Below are 17011 nucleotides of genomic sequence, written 5' to 3' on the forward strand. Positions count from 1 at the left end.
TGGGCCCCTGCAGAGGTCAAATTTAGAAACAAGTTCATCTGTGAAAGCAAAGCACTCACATTAGGCTGATTGATTCTCAAGAGATCCGGTCTCGAGTATCCCACTGAGGATAACAAGCTACGCCTTTCATTTGACCCTGACTGGCTTTAACAATGTTTTATTTCACCTAATATCCTTCTTTTTTAAATGTTACAGAAGTAAAGCAGGGACAGCTCTTTTATTGCACAAGTTTATTTTATTTGTTTTGCTGTAAGGAAAAAAATGAAAATGAAAAAAAGAATTGCGCTTATGTCCCATTCTGGCTCAAACAGATCAATCATGCTGCACATTGTCTTTTATGTGAATATTGTTTGTGACAGAATGTGTTTATGTGACCTGTAAATTATGCAGATTTGTAAAACCATTTGATAGAAAAACTGTTTTTTGTCATCATTGTTAAATCATTCAGAAATACAATACTCTTTATCTTGAAAAGATAAAGAGTATCTTGAAAAGATAAAGAGTATTGTGCCCCGAAAAATAAGCCAGGACGACCAGGGGTGTGACTGAGGAGCCCCTGGGGAGACCACGGCGAGAGGAGCACCCACTTCACAACCAGAGAGGAGCGCCACGATACGGACACCAGCAGCAGGGGAGTGAGCAGGTATTTAACATTTTATTGCAGCAACAATTTACTTTTTTTCATAATAAATTGTATATTCTTTACACCTTATGCTCTCACTTTCACAATATTCCATAGCTATTATATCGGCCACATTCACCATTCAGATCTACCACAGCGGTAGATGTGATCTACCATTAGGCAAGGCAGGCAGCTGCCTGGGGCCCCCAAGCCAGCAGGGGCCAACAGATTTGACAGAAATTATCAAGAGAATACGACAAATGGCCGTTGCACACCCCCTGAAAGGGCCCCATGAGCCTAGCCCCTCCCTTACTGCTTCTCAGGAGAGAGAGAGAGAGCGCGAGAGAGAGAGAGCGAGAGAGAGAGAGAGCGAGAGAGAGAGAGAGCGAGAGAGAGAGCGAGAGAGAGAGAGAGAGAGAGAGAGAGCGAGAGAGAGAGCGAGCAAGAGAGAGAGAGAGCGAGAGAGAGAGAGCGAGAGAGAGAGAGCGAGAGAGAGAGAGAGAGAGCGGGGGAGAGAGAGCGAGAGAGAAAGAGCGAGAGAGAGAGAGAGAGAGAGAGAGCGTGCCACAGCCTGTTGGGAATAAACAGACACAGCTCCAACAAAATGTGGAGAAGTTCTGCTTCTGGCAGCAAAAAGATAAGACAAGGAGGATAAAGAGGAGGAAGGAGAGCAAGACAGCAGCGAGTGTAAGAAGTTACTGTAGCTGTATGTCTCTGTGCTTTGTTTTAGCAGCCTTCATTGTTTGCCTTCAAATATCTGGCGAGCGCGAAACGCACACAAGCACACAAGAGCAGCACCAGACATTCCAGGAAAGTGGAGAAAGTCGAACTACAGCTGTTTAAAACAGCGTGTTTCAACATTACGCAGCACAGAGGCAGCTTCCGGGTGCCCCAGAGAAATAAAACAATAAAACAAAACCAAATCAGGCTGAGACGGTGATTTCGATGTCACACTTTCAATCTAAAACGTGGCACGAAAAAGGAATTATACACAGACCTTTATAGATGTCTGGGTTTTCGATTTACTCATTTTGTTTCCAAATAAAGGAAACAATAAAACAAACCAAAGATTTAGATTTTTGAATTTTATTTTGAAATGAAAAAAATAAAGGAACGAACTGTTAATATTTTTTGAGCAATCTGAAGTGTTTTTTCTGTCTGTGTGAGCTAAGTTTGCGAAACGTTGGTTATGTGTTTTTTACTCAAATGTACGGAATTATGTAATCAGTAAAAAGAGAAAGTGAGGTGAAACAGGGACAGTGTCTAAGCCTGGACTTAGAGCTAATAACCAGGGTTCAACCGGGACGAAACCAGGAGTAAACAAAAAGTAAACAGGACTAAAGGAGTAAACCAGGGCAAAACATTGAAGCAGCTGGGAGATGGAGGAAGAAGTGCAGTACACGTCTGTGGTCTTGAAGAATAAACCAACACTGCAAACAGGTAAGGCTGATTCAATGTTGTACAATTATATGGGGCAGTGTAAATTCGAGGTTCATTTTCTCACATCTGTTTAGTAGCCCCCACAGACTGTACTAAACAAAGGTGTTTTTTACCCTCCAAGTGCCACTAGGTAAATGCGTTACAAAAGAATACGTTAAATTATCTGTAAAATGAATGAAGTACTTGCTAAGTTTGAGTAATTGTTGTCAAGATAATAATCCTGGATGTTTCATGTGCATTGTTCTGGGTTCTTACAGTCGTCTTATCTAAGAGGAAGTGAGCTGTTTCGACAAAGCCACAAACCAAGAGGGAAATTGACAGGGAATTCACTTCATGACCAAATGATCAGGATCATGACAAGTTCAAGGGTCAGATCTTCCATGTGGTGCAATAAAGGCGTTGTTCCAGACGAGATCTTTCATGCTCACACCTGCTGCATCTAAGTCAGGACTTGATACAAAAAAACAGGGTTGAACCAGGACTAAACAAGAAGTATCCCTAAACTTTGAAGCTGCGGGGAGATGGAGGAAGAAGTGCTATACACGTCTGTGGTTTTCAAGAACAGACCAACACCACAAACAGGTACGGCTGATTCAGTGTTGTAGATTATTTTTTTTTAAAATTCACTTTATGACCAAATGATCTAGTTCAAGGGCCCGAGGTTCCACATGGTGCAATAAAGGCCTTGTTCCAGACGGGACCGTTAACTTTCGCACTCACACCTGCTGCATCAGTGCTAGCGGCCAGCGGCCTTCAGGCATTGCTTAAATGGTCTCAACTTATATTTAGCACTTTTCTACCTTCATTAGGCCTAAAGTGCTTTACAGGAAAGGAGCGAGTCACCGATTCACACTCTCATTCATACACCTATATACGCAGATACTGGAGGCAAGAGAGTGGGCATTCAAACCCCTGAACACGGGGGCTCCCCAAGGCTGTGTGCTGAGCCCCCTCCTGTTCACTCTGCTGACCCATGACTGCACTCCAAAGTACAACTCAAACCTCTTCATCAAGTTTGCAGACGACACAACAGTGGTGGGCTTCATCAGCAACAGAGACGAGTCAAACTACAAGAGTGAGGTGAGCAGTCCGGCCATGTGGTGCACACAGAACAACCTCTCTCTAAATGTGGAGGAGACAAAAGAGATTGTTGTGGACTTTCGAAGATGTGCACATCACAGGAGAGGCTCTCCTGGACCATGCACACTACATCACTAGTCAAGAAAAGCAATCAGCCTCTCTACATTCTCCGCAAGTTGAGAAGAGCCAGAGCCTCCATTATGTGCAACTTCTACAGAGGGATGATAGAGAACATCCTGACCAGCTCCATCACTGTGTGGCACGGCGCCAGCATGGCTGAAGGAGCCTCCAGCGCATCGTGAGAGCAGGGGAGAAGATCTGTGGAGCCCCTCTCCCCTCCATTAAGGAGATGTCCTCCACCCGTCTCACCCGCAAAGCCGTCAGAATCACCAGGGACCCTACGCACCCATCACACAGTCTCTTCAAGGTAATGCCTTCAGGGAGGAGACTGCGGAATCTACGGGCCAGGTCCAGTCGACTGAAGAACAGCTTTATCCACCAGGCTGTAAGGAAGCTGCTGAAGGAAGGGGTTCCTTCCCTGCCCTCCCTGTTCTCCCAACCCACCCATCCCTCATTCCCCAACCAAGGACAAGACAACGATCATTTCAAATTCCCTAACAAATGAATTTAATAATAAAAATCTTTGAATCTTTGGAATCTGCTTTCTGTTTTTCAGCAAATACAAAGGACAACCAAACCATTTATTCTGAAGTGGCGATTAAGCCGTACTCTGCTCCGAACAAAAAGACAGGTCGGTATCAACGTTAATGATAATAAAAATGCGCTATACTTTCGTCATTATTCATTCTCCATACTCATGGTGGTGGTAAGCTGCCGTTGTAGCTACAACTGCCCTGGGGTAGACTGATGGAAGCAAGGTGACCAGTCTAATATTTATTGTGAGATAGAGCTGGCATTAGGGTTACAAGCCACACCCATTTGAATGTTTGAATGCATTGACCACTGTACTACACAGACTACTACATTTGCTCAGTTTTAAATCTCATTTCTATGTTTTCCTTCTGAACTCGTAGGTAAAAAGCCAGAGCCAGTTCCTGCACAAACTGTACTGATTGTGTGTCTGTGTATGCTGCTGCTTGGGAGCATCGCTGCCCTCATCTACAGTGAGTTCATGTACATTCAAATCATATAATCGGTTATTAAAACAAATCTACTTCCTTTAATCCTCTTGTTGTAAATCTTCCAGTTGCAGTCTCGTTGACCACTCAGAGCTCAGAGAACAAGCGCCTGTCGTCACAAATATCCCTCCTCCGGAGCAGCACAGAGCTCCTGAAGCAGGAGAATGTGAGGCTCAAGGGCCAAACGGCAGAGCTGCAGAATCTCACCCACAACCTCAGCCGACTCAAGGGCCAAACGGCAGAGCTGCAGAATCTCACCCACAACCTCAGCCGACAGAGAGACCGACTCAACTGGACCCTCCAAGTCATTTTGAGCTTCAGCCAGTTCCCCGTCAGCAACCTCTGTCCACAAAAACGTGAGTGTGGGGGCTCAAAGTTAAAGTGTTTCTCATGGCTTGAAGGTCCCGAGTTGGATTCCTGGAAAGTGTCTCACTCCATAAATCACTCTAGAGTGTCGGCAGTGCCTTGATGGGTGGATCCACTTTGAGAACAGCTGTTATTTCTTTTATGAGCAACAACCGTGGATGACGTGGAGCCAGAGCCAGAGCTACTGCAAAGTCCAGTACCCGATCTCAGACCTGGTCGTCATCGACTCACTACAGGAGCAGGTGACTCTAACCAAGGCTCGCTCTGTCTCCTCTCGTTGCTTCTCAGGGTGTTTTTTGTGTCCTCGGTTGTAAATCTTTACAGACTTGACACAAGCGTAATGGCGGGTTCACACCAAACGCCTCCAAAGCTTCAGGTTTACATTGAAAATATATGGTGAACGCACCTATTTCAGTGGCTGAAACTGCACTGTATAATGCTACAAGCTAAAGCTTCGATCGATTATGGGAAAACGACAAATATGCACAAATAAAGTCAATAAAACCACCATCTACATAAAGCAACCGTTTAACAATGATCACACACGCTGAGCCGGGCTTGTTGGTTTTGTAGTTTATTGCTCACGTTTCACGTACAAGTGGCTGTAGCCGATTGTTTTAGCACGCAGAGCTAAGTAGGCTGCCCCGATAACTACATAAGCAGCCTTTGAGATGATCACACACTGAGTCGGGTTTGACGCATTTGTGGTTTATGCCCACTTTTCATCAACAATGAACTGTAGGCGCCTTGAGTTGCCTTGTGTACAAAATACACAGTATAAACAAAGTTGCCTTGCCTTGCCTAGGCGATTGTAACATGCTAACGGGCCAACCTAGACTATAGCCATTGTCCACTAGCACAAATAATCACCACTTTATTCAAGCATATGGACTGGATAGGCTTAAATACCGGGGAGATCCTGCCGTAGACCATGGGGGTATAGTTAAAGATCCATAGGACATGGCAGTAGCAAAGAGGGACTAGTTAGCCCCAAAACATCAGTTATTTTTCCGGCAAGAGCTCCTTCCAAGATGCGGCTGCGCTGAATAGATAGCTGAAATAATAGAATAGCATAGCATAGCATAGCATAGCATAGCATAGCATAGCATAGCATAGCATAGCATAGCATAGCATAGAATAGAATAGACACACTATTGTCTACCAGAATTTCTCTGGTTTCTTTTTACACCTTAGGACATTGTTGAAACATGTAGGGGGAGGAAAATACTTAATTTTAAACTCTGTATAGTCCCTTTAATGAGGGGATAGCAGGGTTCAATGAGTTTTTCTTTTCCATTTTATTTTATATTTAACCAGGTAAAAACTCATTGAGATTTATAATCTCTTTTACCAGAGTGAGTACAAGCACACAGTAATAATTACTGTTTAGCCCTTCTGTTTTGTCCTTGGATCACTGTGTTTTGCTTGAAAAAAAAATAAAGGAAATGTCGAAAGCTATAAATGAAAAAACAAAAACTTTATGCAAAAATTGTTAAGCAACAGAAACAAACATCTATTTTTTTGTTGCAATTGTATCACTGTGCTGTGTATGAAGAAGTGCTGATTGCTCATGTGATTGACAGGAGTTCATCCATGATCAAATTCAGTCTTACTTTGACCATTTCCACGGATACTGGATCGGTCTGTCTGAGCTGGACGATCGCTGGGTTTGGGTGGACGGACAGACTGACTCTCTGGGGTGAGTCAGATTACTAACAAGAACATTTAAAGGGACTTGATGCAAGTTGGTCATTTTATACTCATTACTGCCACCTCAGGTCTTACGCGTAACTGCAGCTTCTATATTAAGCTCGTGCATGACGGCACTTCAGATCCTAAGTAAGAACTTTTTGAACGACAGTGCAGGATTTTAGAAACAGTTCTGGGTCTGGGCTCGTTCTACACATTAGGACATTGCTGGAACATGTAGGGGGGAGGAAAAAACATAATTGTAAAAAAAACTCCGTCTAGTCCCTTTAACTCAAGGCAATGTGTGTCTGATTAACTTTGACTGTTTGTCTGAAGGTTCTGGAGGAGGATAGGAGCGTCTGGTCCTAAGGTCCTGGTGATCCCAGAGCAGAACCTGACCACGAGTTGGGACCCAGCGGAGAGCACAATGTTAAATAAGTTAATCTGTGAAAGCAGAGCACTCACTATAGACTGACACTGATACTACTGCCAATGATAGTACAAGGCATCTTTCCATAAAAGCAGAATGTGTGTGACAAGGCAGTTTTCACCGCGTACACCAAACCAAAGAGGAGATAAACACGGCTACGCAATGATTGGATGAGGAAGAACGACCACTTGCAGCACGCCTACAAGCAGAAGTATAACACTGACATAAGCGTAACATATTCAACCAAGCACTTACCTGTGTTGGCGATCCTCACTTGTATTTTGTGAGAATGGCAAGTTATTGTTGAGGTAAAATGTTCAGTAAAGCAAAGCTAATTTACAGCATCTGTGTAAGAGTTGTCTATCTTAGATGAAAGTTCTTGAGTCATCTTCTGTACTCTGTAGTTGAAGTGTAGGATATTTCGCTTCTCATCTGAAAGGGTTCGTCAGCGACACTAAGGTTTCCAGCTCTGGCGGACTCGCTGCTCTATTGAAGGCTGCTCTCAACCTGTGGGTAAACAACCATTGCATGACTGTTGTTTGTGACAGAATAATGTGTTTGTGTGACCAGTAAATCATGCAGATTTGCACAAAAGCTGTAACACCAGTTGATAGAAAACTGTTTTTTGTCATCATTGTTAAATCATTCAGAAATACAATGCTCTTTTGCTGCGTCCGAAACGAGCAGATTGGTTAGAGGTCTAACGCCAAACCGGATGTGCGTCAGCGTCCGCCATGACAAGAAGCTTCCGAATTGGGCTGTCAGTTAGGAAGGAGTTAGGTAAAGGAGCCTCAGTGCTAACTAGCATAGCCACTTTAGCATTGGGACCTCTGGTGCTAACTAACCGGTGATTAGGAGCTACATGTGCCATCCCATAAGCCAGTGGTTCTCAACCTTTTGGAGCCACTTTATAACAGTTAAAGGGGTTTGTGACCCCCGCCCGGGTCACACTGTGAGGAATGTGGGAACATTAGCCTACATAATTCTTTAAAAAAAACAAGGAAAAAAAATGGCTAAAACAAAATTCATCAAATTAAGAACAAATAATGGCACTCTGGTAAAAAAGCACACACATGCTCCAATAAAATATTCAATTACATACTAATGCAAAAATATGCATATTTTGTCTAAATGATCTGGCAACCCCCCAAATTTGTCTTGCGACTGAAATAATAATAATAATAATTAAAAAAAAAGATTCTGCACAAAGTATGAAAGTGACAAAATCCATGTTGTCGTCCCCACAGCTCAGTCACATGTCAGTGTGTTAAAGAGCCGCCTCAGTAAATGGTTTAAATAAAGGCAGTTTGTGCTTTGGCTTTAATTTAGTAGAAACATAAGCCACATGGATCATTTGCATAATGTACCTTCATGAAACAGCTGTTGAGATAAAATAAGGCTAAAGAGAAATGTGATGGCTCATTTGGATTTTTTTTTTCCTTAAATGTCTTTATTTTGACACATGTTGTTGTTGTTGTTGTTGTTGTTGTTGTTGTTGTTGTTGTTGTTGTTGTTGGACACTGTACAGTAGGGGGCGACATGTCCTTTGTTTGGCCTGCACTCCACCAATAACTTTAAAGACGAAGAAAAGCAACTGTTGGTGATGTCACTTCCCTTTCCTCTGGGTAGGGATTGTGCAAAAATAGCTCTGAAGCTCAAGTTCACTAACTGCATAGAGATCTAACAGTTGACCCCATGAAAGGTTAAGGATTAGTTGCGATAGTGTTAGTGCTTTGAGGCTATAATTTGACAGTTTCGGACTCAGCCTCAATCTTGAAAATAACTTCAATTCGTAAGATTTTGCATGGACTCGAAATCAGCCTCGTCCAGTCGTAATGGTTAAATAATCTGAGCCAAGAGGCGAATCTGCAGGAGGGCCGAGCGTCATGATTGGATCCGTGATGATCTGTTTTCATTGTCTCACAAAAAGTTCTATCACGAACAAATATCAAGTTTTTCTTTGGCACAAAAAGTTCCATAGTGCACCTTCCACCAGTGTCAGCCTCTAATGATGATCCGGCTTTGCACAGACAGAACTATTGCCCCATGGACCGCTCAGCCCAGTGCCTGGTCAACCCGGTCTGACCAGGTTTAACTTTTGGCTCCGACCTCTGGCTGTGGCCAAAGCGCTGAACCAAGCCAAACATAATGAAACCCGATTTTAAAAGTTTTGCACTTTAAATGATTCTCAATGCTTTATTTTACAGAAGGGGGACCCGAGTTGTTGGGTGAGTGACTTTGGGGTCGCGGCCTGAAAAGTTTGTGAACCCCTGCTTCGTCTGAAAAGGAATAAACAGAACACAAATGATTTCCTCCTTGGCACCGGTTTAACCCCGTTTCCTCTTTTTAAAAGCAGACGTTCACGTGAAAACGGCGTCACTGCCGACTCACACACAAGCCGCACAGAGGTCTATATTTACCTTCAGGCCTGATGCTCTGTACACTGCAGAAATGTATCTATGAGCTGGAACGACGTCCTAACTAAATATTTGAATACTTGACTCAGTGGTTAGAGCAATCGTCCAATGATTATTTCAACCAAAACTATTGAAAAAACAACTGATAATTTAGATGTTACAGGCAAAACAAAACAGAATCTAAACTTGTGAAACTGCAAATATTTCTTTTACCAAACTGACGTGTTTTTTTACAGTGTCTGTGTGTGTGAGCTGAGTTTGCGTAACATTGGTTTTGCGGTTTTGCTCAAATGTACAGAATAACGTAATCAGTAAAAAGAGAAAGAGAGGTGAAGGAGCAGCGTCAAAGCAAGGACTTAAAAAACAGGCCAGGGTGAAACCAGGGCTAAACCCGGACTAAACCTTGAAGCTGCTGGGACATGGAGGAAGATGTGCAGTACACGTCTGTGGTCTTCAAGAAGAAACCAACACCACAAACAGGTAATTATGATTCAATGTTAATTCAAGAGAGAGTTTTACTACAATGCTGTTAAATTCTTTGTCTCTGAGATATATGGTTGTGCTACTTGTTACTGTTGTCATTGATAAGCTCGTCAAACTCCACCACACAGGGCAGCCGGGTGGAGGCTTTTTGCTTGGGGGCGCTCTCCACTCTCAATGGGCCACTTTCCATGCACTACACTCAATAGGGGGCATTTAAAACTTTAAAATCGATGCATATATTAAAAAATAATGATAAAACCTACTGAAGCAGAGGTGTCCGTGACAACAGTGAAGAAGCAAGATCACAGATTAGGACCTCATTTGCATATTTGTGACTAGTGACTATTGATAAGGAGTGGCATTGGCAACTTTCTTCTTATAAAACATTTCAGAAATCTGATATATAATCTGTAAATGTCACCAGTCTGGACTCTGTAGTTGTAAGTTTGTTGTGAAATGTAGCTACAGGCTCTTTCCTTATCAATACTGTTAAGTGTAAGGTGAAAGTAGCTAATTCTTGAGAATGTATTTGCAATGTGATAAAAGATGATTCACAAACAGGTAAAGGCACTAGCAGTGTTTGTGTCTGTCTATGGAAAAGTAACTTCATATCCTCCTATTGCTGCGTAAACAGGCACATGATGCAGAGGCTGGACATGCACCTGGTTATGGATATTGTTTTTGTTAATTATAGCAGGGGATCACGAGTTTTCTTTTCTTTCAACAATACTTTGCAAATGGGAAACTGAGGATGAAAGTTTGTCTGATGTCTATTTAAAGTCAAAAAAGTAATCCATATGTACATTGTGTTGTCCTTGATGCACAGATGAGCAGGTAGCCAAAATATAAGTAAGAGCGACGTTACTTTGAAGTCATGTCACAAGGGGGTCGCCAAGTCTCAAGTGAAAGAAAAATGGCAGAAAATACAGAAAAACTAAATAATTGTTCAGAACAAGGTGCACGAGACGATCTATTTACTTTAAAAATGAAGCATTTGTCGCTTTACTCGCAGTGGAAAATGTAACTTATTTCTATTCATGTAAGAGTACAGTCAAAAGTACTGTATGGATAAACTCAGTAGTGGAAAAAGTAAACATTCCACCACTGGATAAAGTACTCTATGAAGTACATTGACTTCGAAATTTTACTCAAGTTCACGCAAACTGCAAAAAAAAATGATCTAAACTGAATGTTGTCGAATTTTATTTTTATTTTAAATTTCCAATTTAGTAGCACCTACAGACGCCAGAACTTGTAGTCCTAAACACTAAACAAACTTTTGATGGTCTGCATTTAAACATTTTTTGATATCTAATTCCTAGCCTGATCTATTGAGCTTTGAATCCATAAAAACAAGGCAGGATTTTAATTTGTACAGATTTTTAGCTTATTCAAAACAAGATATCCAAATACCCCTCTGTGCAAATCTTTCAAACTAATAATCATAAAAAACAAAACAAAAACTATAAACCCGTTCTATCCATTATTTAAATACAGTATATGGTCATCGGACGTATTGGTAATCTTTGCGTTATGAAATGCCTTGTTTTGATATGAAAACATTAAACAAAGGAAGGGTCAGATACTGTTAACTGTGTGTTTCTATCTGTTTCAGCCAATACAGAGGACATCCAAACTATTTATTCTGACTTGGCAATAAAGCCGTACTCCGCCACCAGCGCCCCTGCTCCGAACAACAACACAGGTCGGTATCAAAGTTCAGCCAAAACATTACGACCACCGTCTCACTCGCCCCACGGCTCCTGTCAGCTGGAACCAGACAAATATAATGAATGAACTTCGAGCAAAGCTAAATCTGAGAACTGGACGACTGCTTATTAAGATTTGAACAAGCACTGTGCTCAAGTGTAGTTTTGGAGGATCTGTGCTGTACTTGAGGTGAACTTTCATTGAAAACATATTGAAGTTGGGTGCTTCCTCGTCGTGTTGTCGTAAAGGTGAATTCGGGTGTGATTCTCCTGTTTCAAAGTCATGACTCACAAGAGGCTAGAGTATATTCTACAGCGATTACTTCAAATACTAGTGATTCTTTTCCCACCAAGTACCTCATGAAGGATTTGGCAAGAAGATCAAAAAAAGGGTCTAAATGCTAGACTGGGCTAAATGAATAGGGCTAGATGCAAGTTAGCCATTTTATACTCACTACTGCCACCTCAGGTCACATGTGTAACTGCAGTCTCTATATTAAGCTCGTGCATGACGGCACTTCAGACCCAAATTAACACCTTTTGAGTGACAGTGCAGGATTTTAGAGGCAGTTGTGGTGAACAGGTCTGAGCTCATTCTACACATTAGAACAAAATACATACTTTTTACATTTTTAAACCCCGTATAGTCCCTTTAAGTATAACTTGGTCGTAAACCATGTGGGATGGAAGTTATTCTTTAGCTAAATCCAGGATATTTACAGCATCAGTTTGTCTCTTCATACGTTGTCCTATTCAAATTGATTTATAAATGAAATAAACCATGCCTAAACCAGAAAAAAACACACAGTTTGAGAACCAGCGCTTTAGTACTTTGACTTTAGTGCAACTTGTATTGGAGTAGGAGGATCTGTACTATTAAAGGGGGCCTATTATGCAAAATCGACTTTTTCAAGCTTTACATCATGTTATTAAGTCATTCCCTCATTAAAAACATGCCTGAAGTGTTGCCTTAGCACATTCACGTATTTTCGAGTAATCTGTAAAAACTCTGATGGCGGCCATTTTAGGGATAAAACGCCTGATTCCTTCAGGAAACGCCCTCGACCTCCAGGATACGCCTCCGACCTTTCGTCACCAGCCGAGTAACCAACCACTGCTCCTCAGCAGAACCCCCTCCCCGCAGTGTCTAGCCCTAAGATGTAAACAGAGTCATCATGGATGATTAGCTTCATGTGTTGTGAACCGGAGCCACAGCAGACTTTTACAAAGACACACATCAGTGTTTCTGTTACCGAAACACCCAGGATTAAAACCGGTGACAAGAACACTTATTTCAGTGTCTGGTTCTGCGCTGGGCCTTGATGATGGACAGAGCCTCCGGAGAAAGCTAATGCTAAGCTAAACCTCGAGTCATCACGTGAAAACGAGAAATATGCACACATAAAGTCAATAAAACCACCACACACATGAAGAACCGTTTAACAATGATCACACACGGAGCCAGGCTTGTTGATTTGGAAGTTTATTGCTCACATTTCATCTACAATGGGTCATAGCCGAGTGGTTTTGTCCCGGAGCTAACAAGCTAGCCGCGACAAGCTAACGGGAAAATTCACTGAATACAAGCAGCATATTATGCATTGAAAACGTCACTAAAACAGGCAACTGCTTGAAGCAGCCTTTATGGTGATCACACACTGAGCCGGGCTTGTTGATTGTGTAGTTTATTGCTCACATTTCATCTACAGTGAGTCGTAGCCGAGTGGTTTTCTCCCGGAGCTAAGGCACTATTAGCCGCGACAAGCTAACAACCTTCACCTTCACAACATTCATTGAAAACAGGCAGCATATTATGCACAAATAACGTCAATAAAGCAGCAACTACTCGAAGCAGCCTTTACGATGATCACACAATGAGCCTGGCTTTACACATTTGTGGTTTATTACAGACTTTTCATCAACAATGAGCTGTAGTCGATTATAACAAGCTAACGGGTAACCTCGAAAAACCACTGTCCACCTGCACAGATAATGTCCGTCTTTGAATCGTATGGGCTCCTGCAGATCCTGGTGTCGTCCATGGGGGTATAGTTAGAGATCCATAGGGCATGGCAGATGCAAAGAGAGAGCCTCCAAACAGCAGTTATTTTTCAGGCAAGAGCCCCTTCCAAGCGTCCGGTGTGGAAGGTTTGTCTCCAAATAATATCCTGTGTGGCCATTGTTCACAAAGTGATAAACAGTAGGTCCTTTCCAACAATAAAAAGTAAAATGCACCGATCGTAGTTTCAATACAGTTGAGACAACGAGCGCAGTGTTTGTTGTGATGCCACAGACAGCGTGTGGAGGGGGCGTGTCGGAAAGGGTCAGAGGTTCTTAAAGAGACAGGGGCCTATTTCAAGTCATTTGCTACCTCCATTTTGAAAGAGCAATTTTATACAAGGCAGTTATTCTAATTCACTGCATTTACAGACCAACAGACGGTCTCGTCATCATTGTAGTGTGCTATAGACTGGTGCTATGTGGCTGAAAAAAGCATAATACCCCCTCTTTAAAGCAAGTTCTGGACCTGGTTTAGACCAGACTTAGTCCTATTGTTTTGACCATTCTCTGTGTGGTTCAGCTCGTTTCGACAAAGCCTGAGGTGGATTGGGCATGTTTTTTTTTACAGTAAATTTGTGTCAAAAGTTTGTGCCAAATCCTCTATGTCCAAATGACAGTGTGTGATAAGACTGGAGATTCGTGAATGAGGAAACCGACCCCAGAAGTGACGCATTCAAAGACGCTGCTTGATTTCATTTCTATCGTTGAAAAGGAAAAGTTTTTGGAAAGTTTTATAGGATTCTCTAAAAAGGTTTTCACGACCCACCAGTTCATATTTCAGTCATGTCATTAATATAAACGCTCATGTAAAGTATGTGTTTAAAATGTGCACTATGGACAGAAGTGAAATAAAACACAATCAGACAAAGAAAAAGCTACATTTGCTCAGTTCTAATATTTCATCTTTTTAATCGTTTATATGTTTTCCTTCTGCAGTCGTGAATAAAAAGCCAGAGCCTGTTCCAGCACAAACTGCATTGATTGTGTTTCTGGTTTTGCTGCTGCTTGGGAGCATCGCTGCCCTCAGCTACTGTGAGTTCACAAACACAAACATCATGTAATGGGTTAAATAAATACAAATAAAATAAATCTACCTCCTTTATTGATTGACTGCGGAATACATTAGTGTGTATGGGGAATCCGGCCCATGCATTTTAATAAGATTTTTCTCTCGCTTCTCGCTTCTGCAATTTCAGCAGTTCAGCAATTTCAATAGTTTGACCAGTTTATGGAGTTTAAAAAGTGTATGCAATATAAACAATTTATGTAATTTAACCACTTTATGGAATTTAACCAGTTAATGCAACACAAGAGTTTATGCCTTTTAGGATTTATGAAATTTAAACAGTTTATGTAATTTATATAATTTATGCAAATTCACCAATTCATGCATTTTGACAGTTTATGGAATTTAACCAGTTTATGCAAATTAGATTATTTTTAATCTGCAGTAAACCAGTAATTTCGACAGTTTATGCAATTTAAACGGTTTCAGCTATTTCTGCACTCACATGTGCGATTCCGCAGTCAATCGCAAAAGTTTCTAGTTCCTCTTTGTTATTGTAAATCTTCCAGTTGCAGTCTCGTTGACCACTCGGAGCTCAGAGAACAAGCGCCTGTCGTCACAAATATCCCTCCTCCGGAGCAGCACAGAGCTCCTGAAGCAGGAGAATGTGAAGTTCAAGGGTCAAACGGCGGAGCTGCAGAATCTCACCCACAACCTCAGCCGACAGAGAGACCAACTCAACTGGACCCTCCAAGTCATTATGAGCTACAGCCAGTTCCCCGTCAGCAACTTCTGTCCACAAAAACGTGAGTGTGGGAGCTCAACATTAAAGAGTGTCTTGTGGCTTGAAGGTCCAGGGTTCGATTCCTGGAAAGCGTCTCACTCTATGAATCTCTTTTCAGAGTGTCGGCAGTGCCTTGATGGGTGGATCCACTTTGAGAACAGCTGTTATTTGTTTTATAAGCCAAAACCATGGAAGACATGGGGCCAGAGTCAGAGCTACTGCAAAGAACAGAACCCCATCTCAGACCTGGTCGTCATCGGCTCACTACAGGAGCAGGTGACTCTTAGGCTTGTTCTTTCTCATTGCGTTTCTTCTTGTGACTTTTGTTTCCTCTGTCAACATTTCTGTACAGCAGAGGCCTGACACAAACATAGGATCTGAGTATGTGTAAGGTGTGATAATGTTTTACTGCAGCAGGTGGTGGTAGAGGCTAAAGTGTTTGGAGGGGCCTTTTCTTGTGCTGCTAAAGCCACTGCTTCCCCTTCGCAGCCCCCACGTCTCTTCTCACTTGTCTGCTTTTACATTACGCTACAGCCATGTACTACTTCATTCAGTATATAGGCTACATCCATTTCCAACTCTCACAGGACAAACTACAAACTTTATTCATCCTACATTGAGTTCACCTGTTCATGTGAGAGAGATTATACCTACCCGATTGTCCTGTTCTGATGCTGGTAACAAAGAGAACACTCATCCCGTCCATGGAAAATATTCATGTCTGGTATGGTTCATTGAAGGGCCACTAGGCAACATCGCCATTTGCCATGGGTGTCTGTCCAACCCATGTCCAACCTGTTACTGCGTCAGGTCTGGAGGTGAAGATTTTACAGAGCGCCACCATGTCAGCCCCAAAGTCTAATCTACAGCCGGCGTTAAGAAACACAAGATCAGGCTCTCAATGTGACAATCCTTTCTTATCAGTGTTTGTAGTGTGTATAACAAAGTGATAGCTGATTGCTCATGTGATTGACAGGAGTTCATCCATGATCAAATTGACAAATACTTTGACATATTCCACGGATACTGGATCGGTCTGTCTCAGCAGGACAACCGCTGGGTTTGGGTGGACGGACAGACTGATTCTCTGGGGTGAGTCAGATTACTAACAAGAACATTTAACTCAAGCCAAATATATGTCCCATTCACTTTAACTGTTTGTCTGAAGGTTCTGGATGAAGACAGACCTGGGACCGTCTGGTCCTAAAGCCCTGGTGATCCCAGAGCAGAACCTGACCACGAGTTGGGACCCAGCGCAGAACAGAATGGAAAATAGGTTCATCTGTGAAAGCAGAGCGCTCACTATAGACTGACACTGATACTATAAGACGTCTTTCCATAAAAGCAGAATGGGGTGGGACTAAGCAGTTTTCACAGCAGAGGGTCTTTTAAATAATTTCTATGGTTATTTATTATTAACATATAAGATTATGTTTAGTGGCCATGAAATCCCACAAAAAGCTAAAACGTGACTGAATATTGAGCTCAGAGGACTCTTCTATGCACTAATTTGTGTCTAAAGTGAATTCTCAAAAAAGTTCTGTACATTCATTAATGATTTCTAACCAGGCTCTGACACCACCTAAATGTGGGCGATGGTTGACAACAGCTGAAAACATCTGGATCGGCCATAATTTGATGATGTTTGATGGCTAATGCTAACGGCTATAGGAAAAATGCATTGAGCAGGCTAACAAACACTGAAAACTTGTCTTGCTAACGGCCCATACCTTAGGATCAAACGCCGCTTCTCTTTTTTATTTCTATGGCCTATACCTGGGGTCT

At 42.1% G+C, this 17011-nt stretch overlaps 2 protein-coding genes across 2 annotated transcripts; both read left to right on the plus strand.

Annotated features, from left to right (window-relative positions):
- Positions 1 to 2538: 2538 nt before the first annotated feature.
- LOC306966569 (uncharacterized protein) lies at positions 2539 to 6917 on the plus strand. The gene is made up of 7 exons (XM_079561369.1): positions 2539 to 2644; positions 3819 to 3893; positions 4177 to 4266; positions 4350 to 4637; positions 4732 to 4889; positions 6231 to 6346; positions 6673 to 6917. Exons 1-7 carry the CDS (start codon positions 2584 to 2586, stop codon positions 6809 to 6811), a joined length of 927 nt encoding a protein of 308 aa, XP_079417495.1. The 5' UTR covers positions 2539 to 2583; the 3' UTR covers positions 6812 to 6917.
- Positions 6918 to 9514: 2597 nt separating this feature from the next.
- Positions 9515 to 16642, plus strand: LOC306966572 (uncharacterized protein). Its single transcript, XM_079561371.1, has 7 exons — positions 9515 to 9663; positions 11282 to 11371; positions 14373 to 14468; positions 15012 to 15248; positions 15345 to 15502; positions 16203 to 16318; positions 16395 to 16642. The coding sequence occupies exons 1-7, from the start codon at positions 9603 to 9605 to the stop codon at positions 16537 to 16539; spliced, it is 903 nt and encodes a 300-aa protein (XP_079417497.1). The 5' UTR covers positions 9515 to 9602; the 3' UTR covers positions 16540 to 16642.
- The last annotated feature ends 369 nt before the right edge of the window (positions 16643 to 17011 follow it).

The sequence above is a fragment of the Gobius niger genome (assembly GCF_951799975.1).
Source record: "Gobius niger genome assembly, chromosome: 8".
Lineage (NCBI taxonomy): Eukaryota > Metazoa > Chordata > Actinopteri > Gobiiformes > Gobiidae > Gobius > Gobius niger.

Excerpts from the sequence above, each read along its gene's own strand:
- LOC306966569 (XM_079561369.1), top strand. The coding sequence starts at position 2,584 with ATGGAGGAAGAAGTGCTATACACGTCTGTGGTTTTCAAGAACAGACCA. Across the intron at positions 4,890-6,230 it reads TCGACTCACTACAGGAGCAG|GAGTTCATCCATGATCAAAT; the intron begins GTGACTCTAACC and ends TGTGATTGACAG. Across the intron at positions 6,347-6,672 it reads GGACAGACTGACTCTCTGGG|GTTCTGGAGGAGGATAGGAG; the intron begins GTGAGTCAGATT and ends GTTTGTCTGAAG.
- LOC306966572 (XM_079561371.1), top strand. The coding sequence starts at position 9,603 with ATGGAGGAAGATGTGCAGTACACGTCTGTGGTCTTCAAGAAGAAACCA. Across the intron at positions 9,664-11,281 it reads GAAACCAACACCACAAACAG|CCAATACAGAGGACATCCAA; the intron begins GTAATTATGATT and ends TATCTGTTTCAG. Across the intron at positions 15,503-16,202 it reads TCGGCTCACTACAGGAGCAG|GAGTTCATCCATGATCAAAT; the intron begins GTGACTCTTAGG and ends TGTGATTGACAG.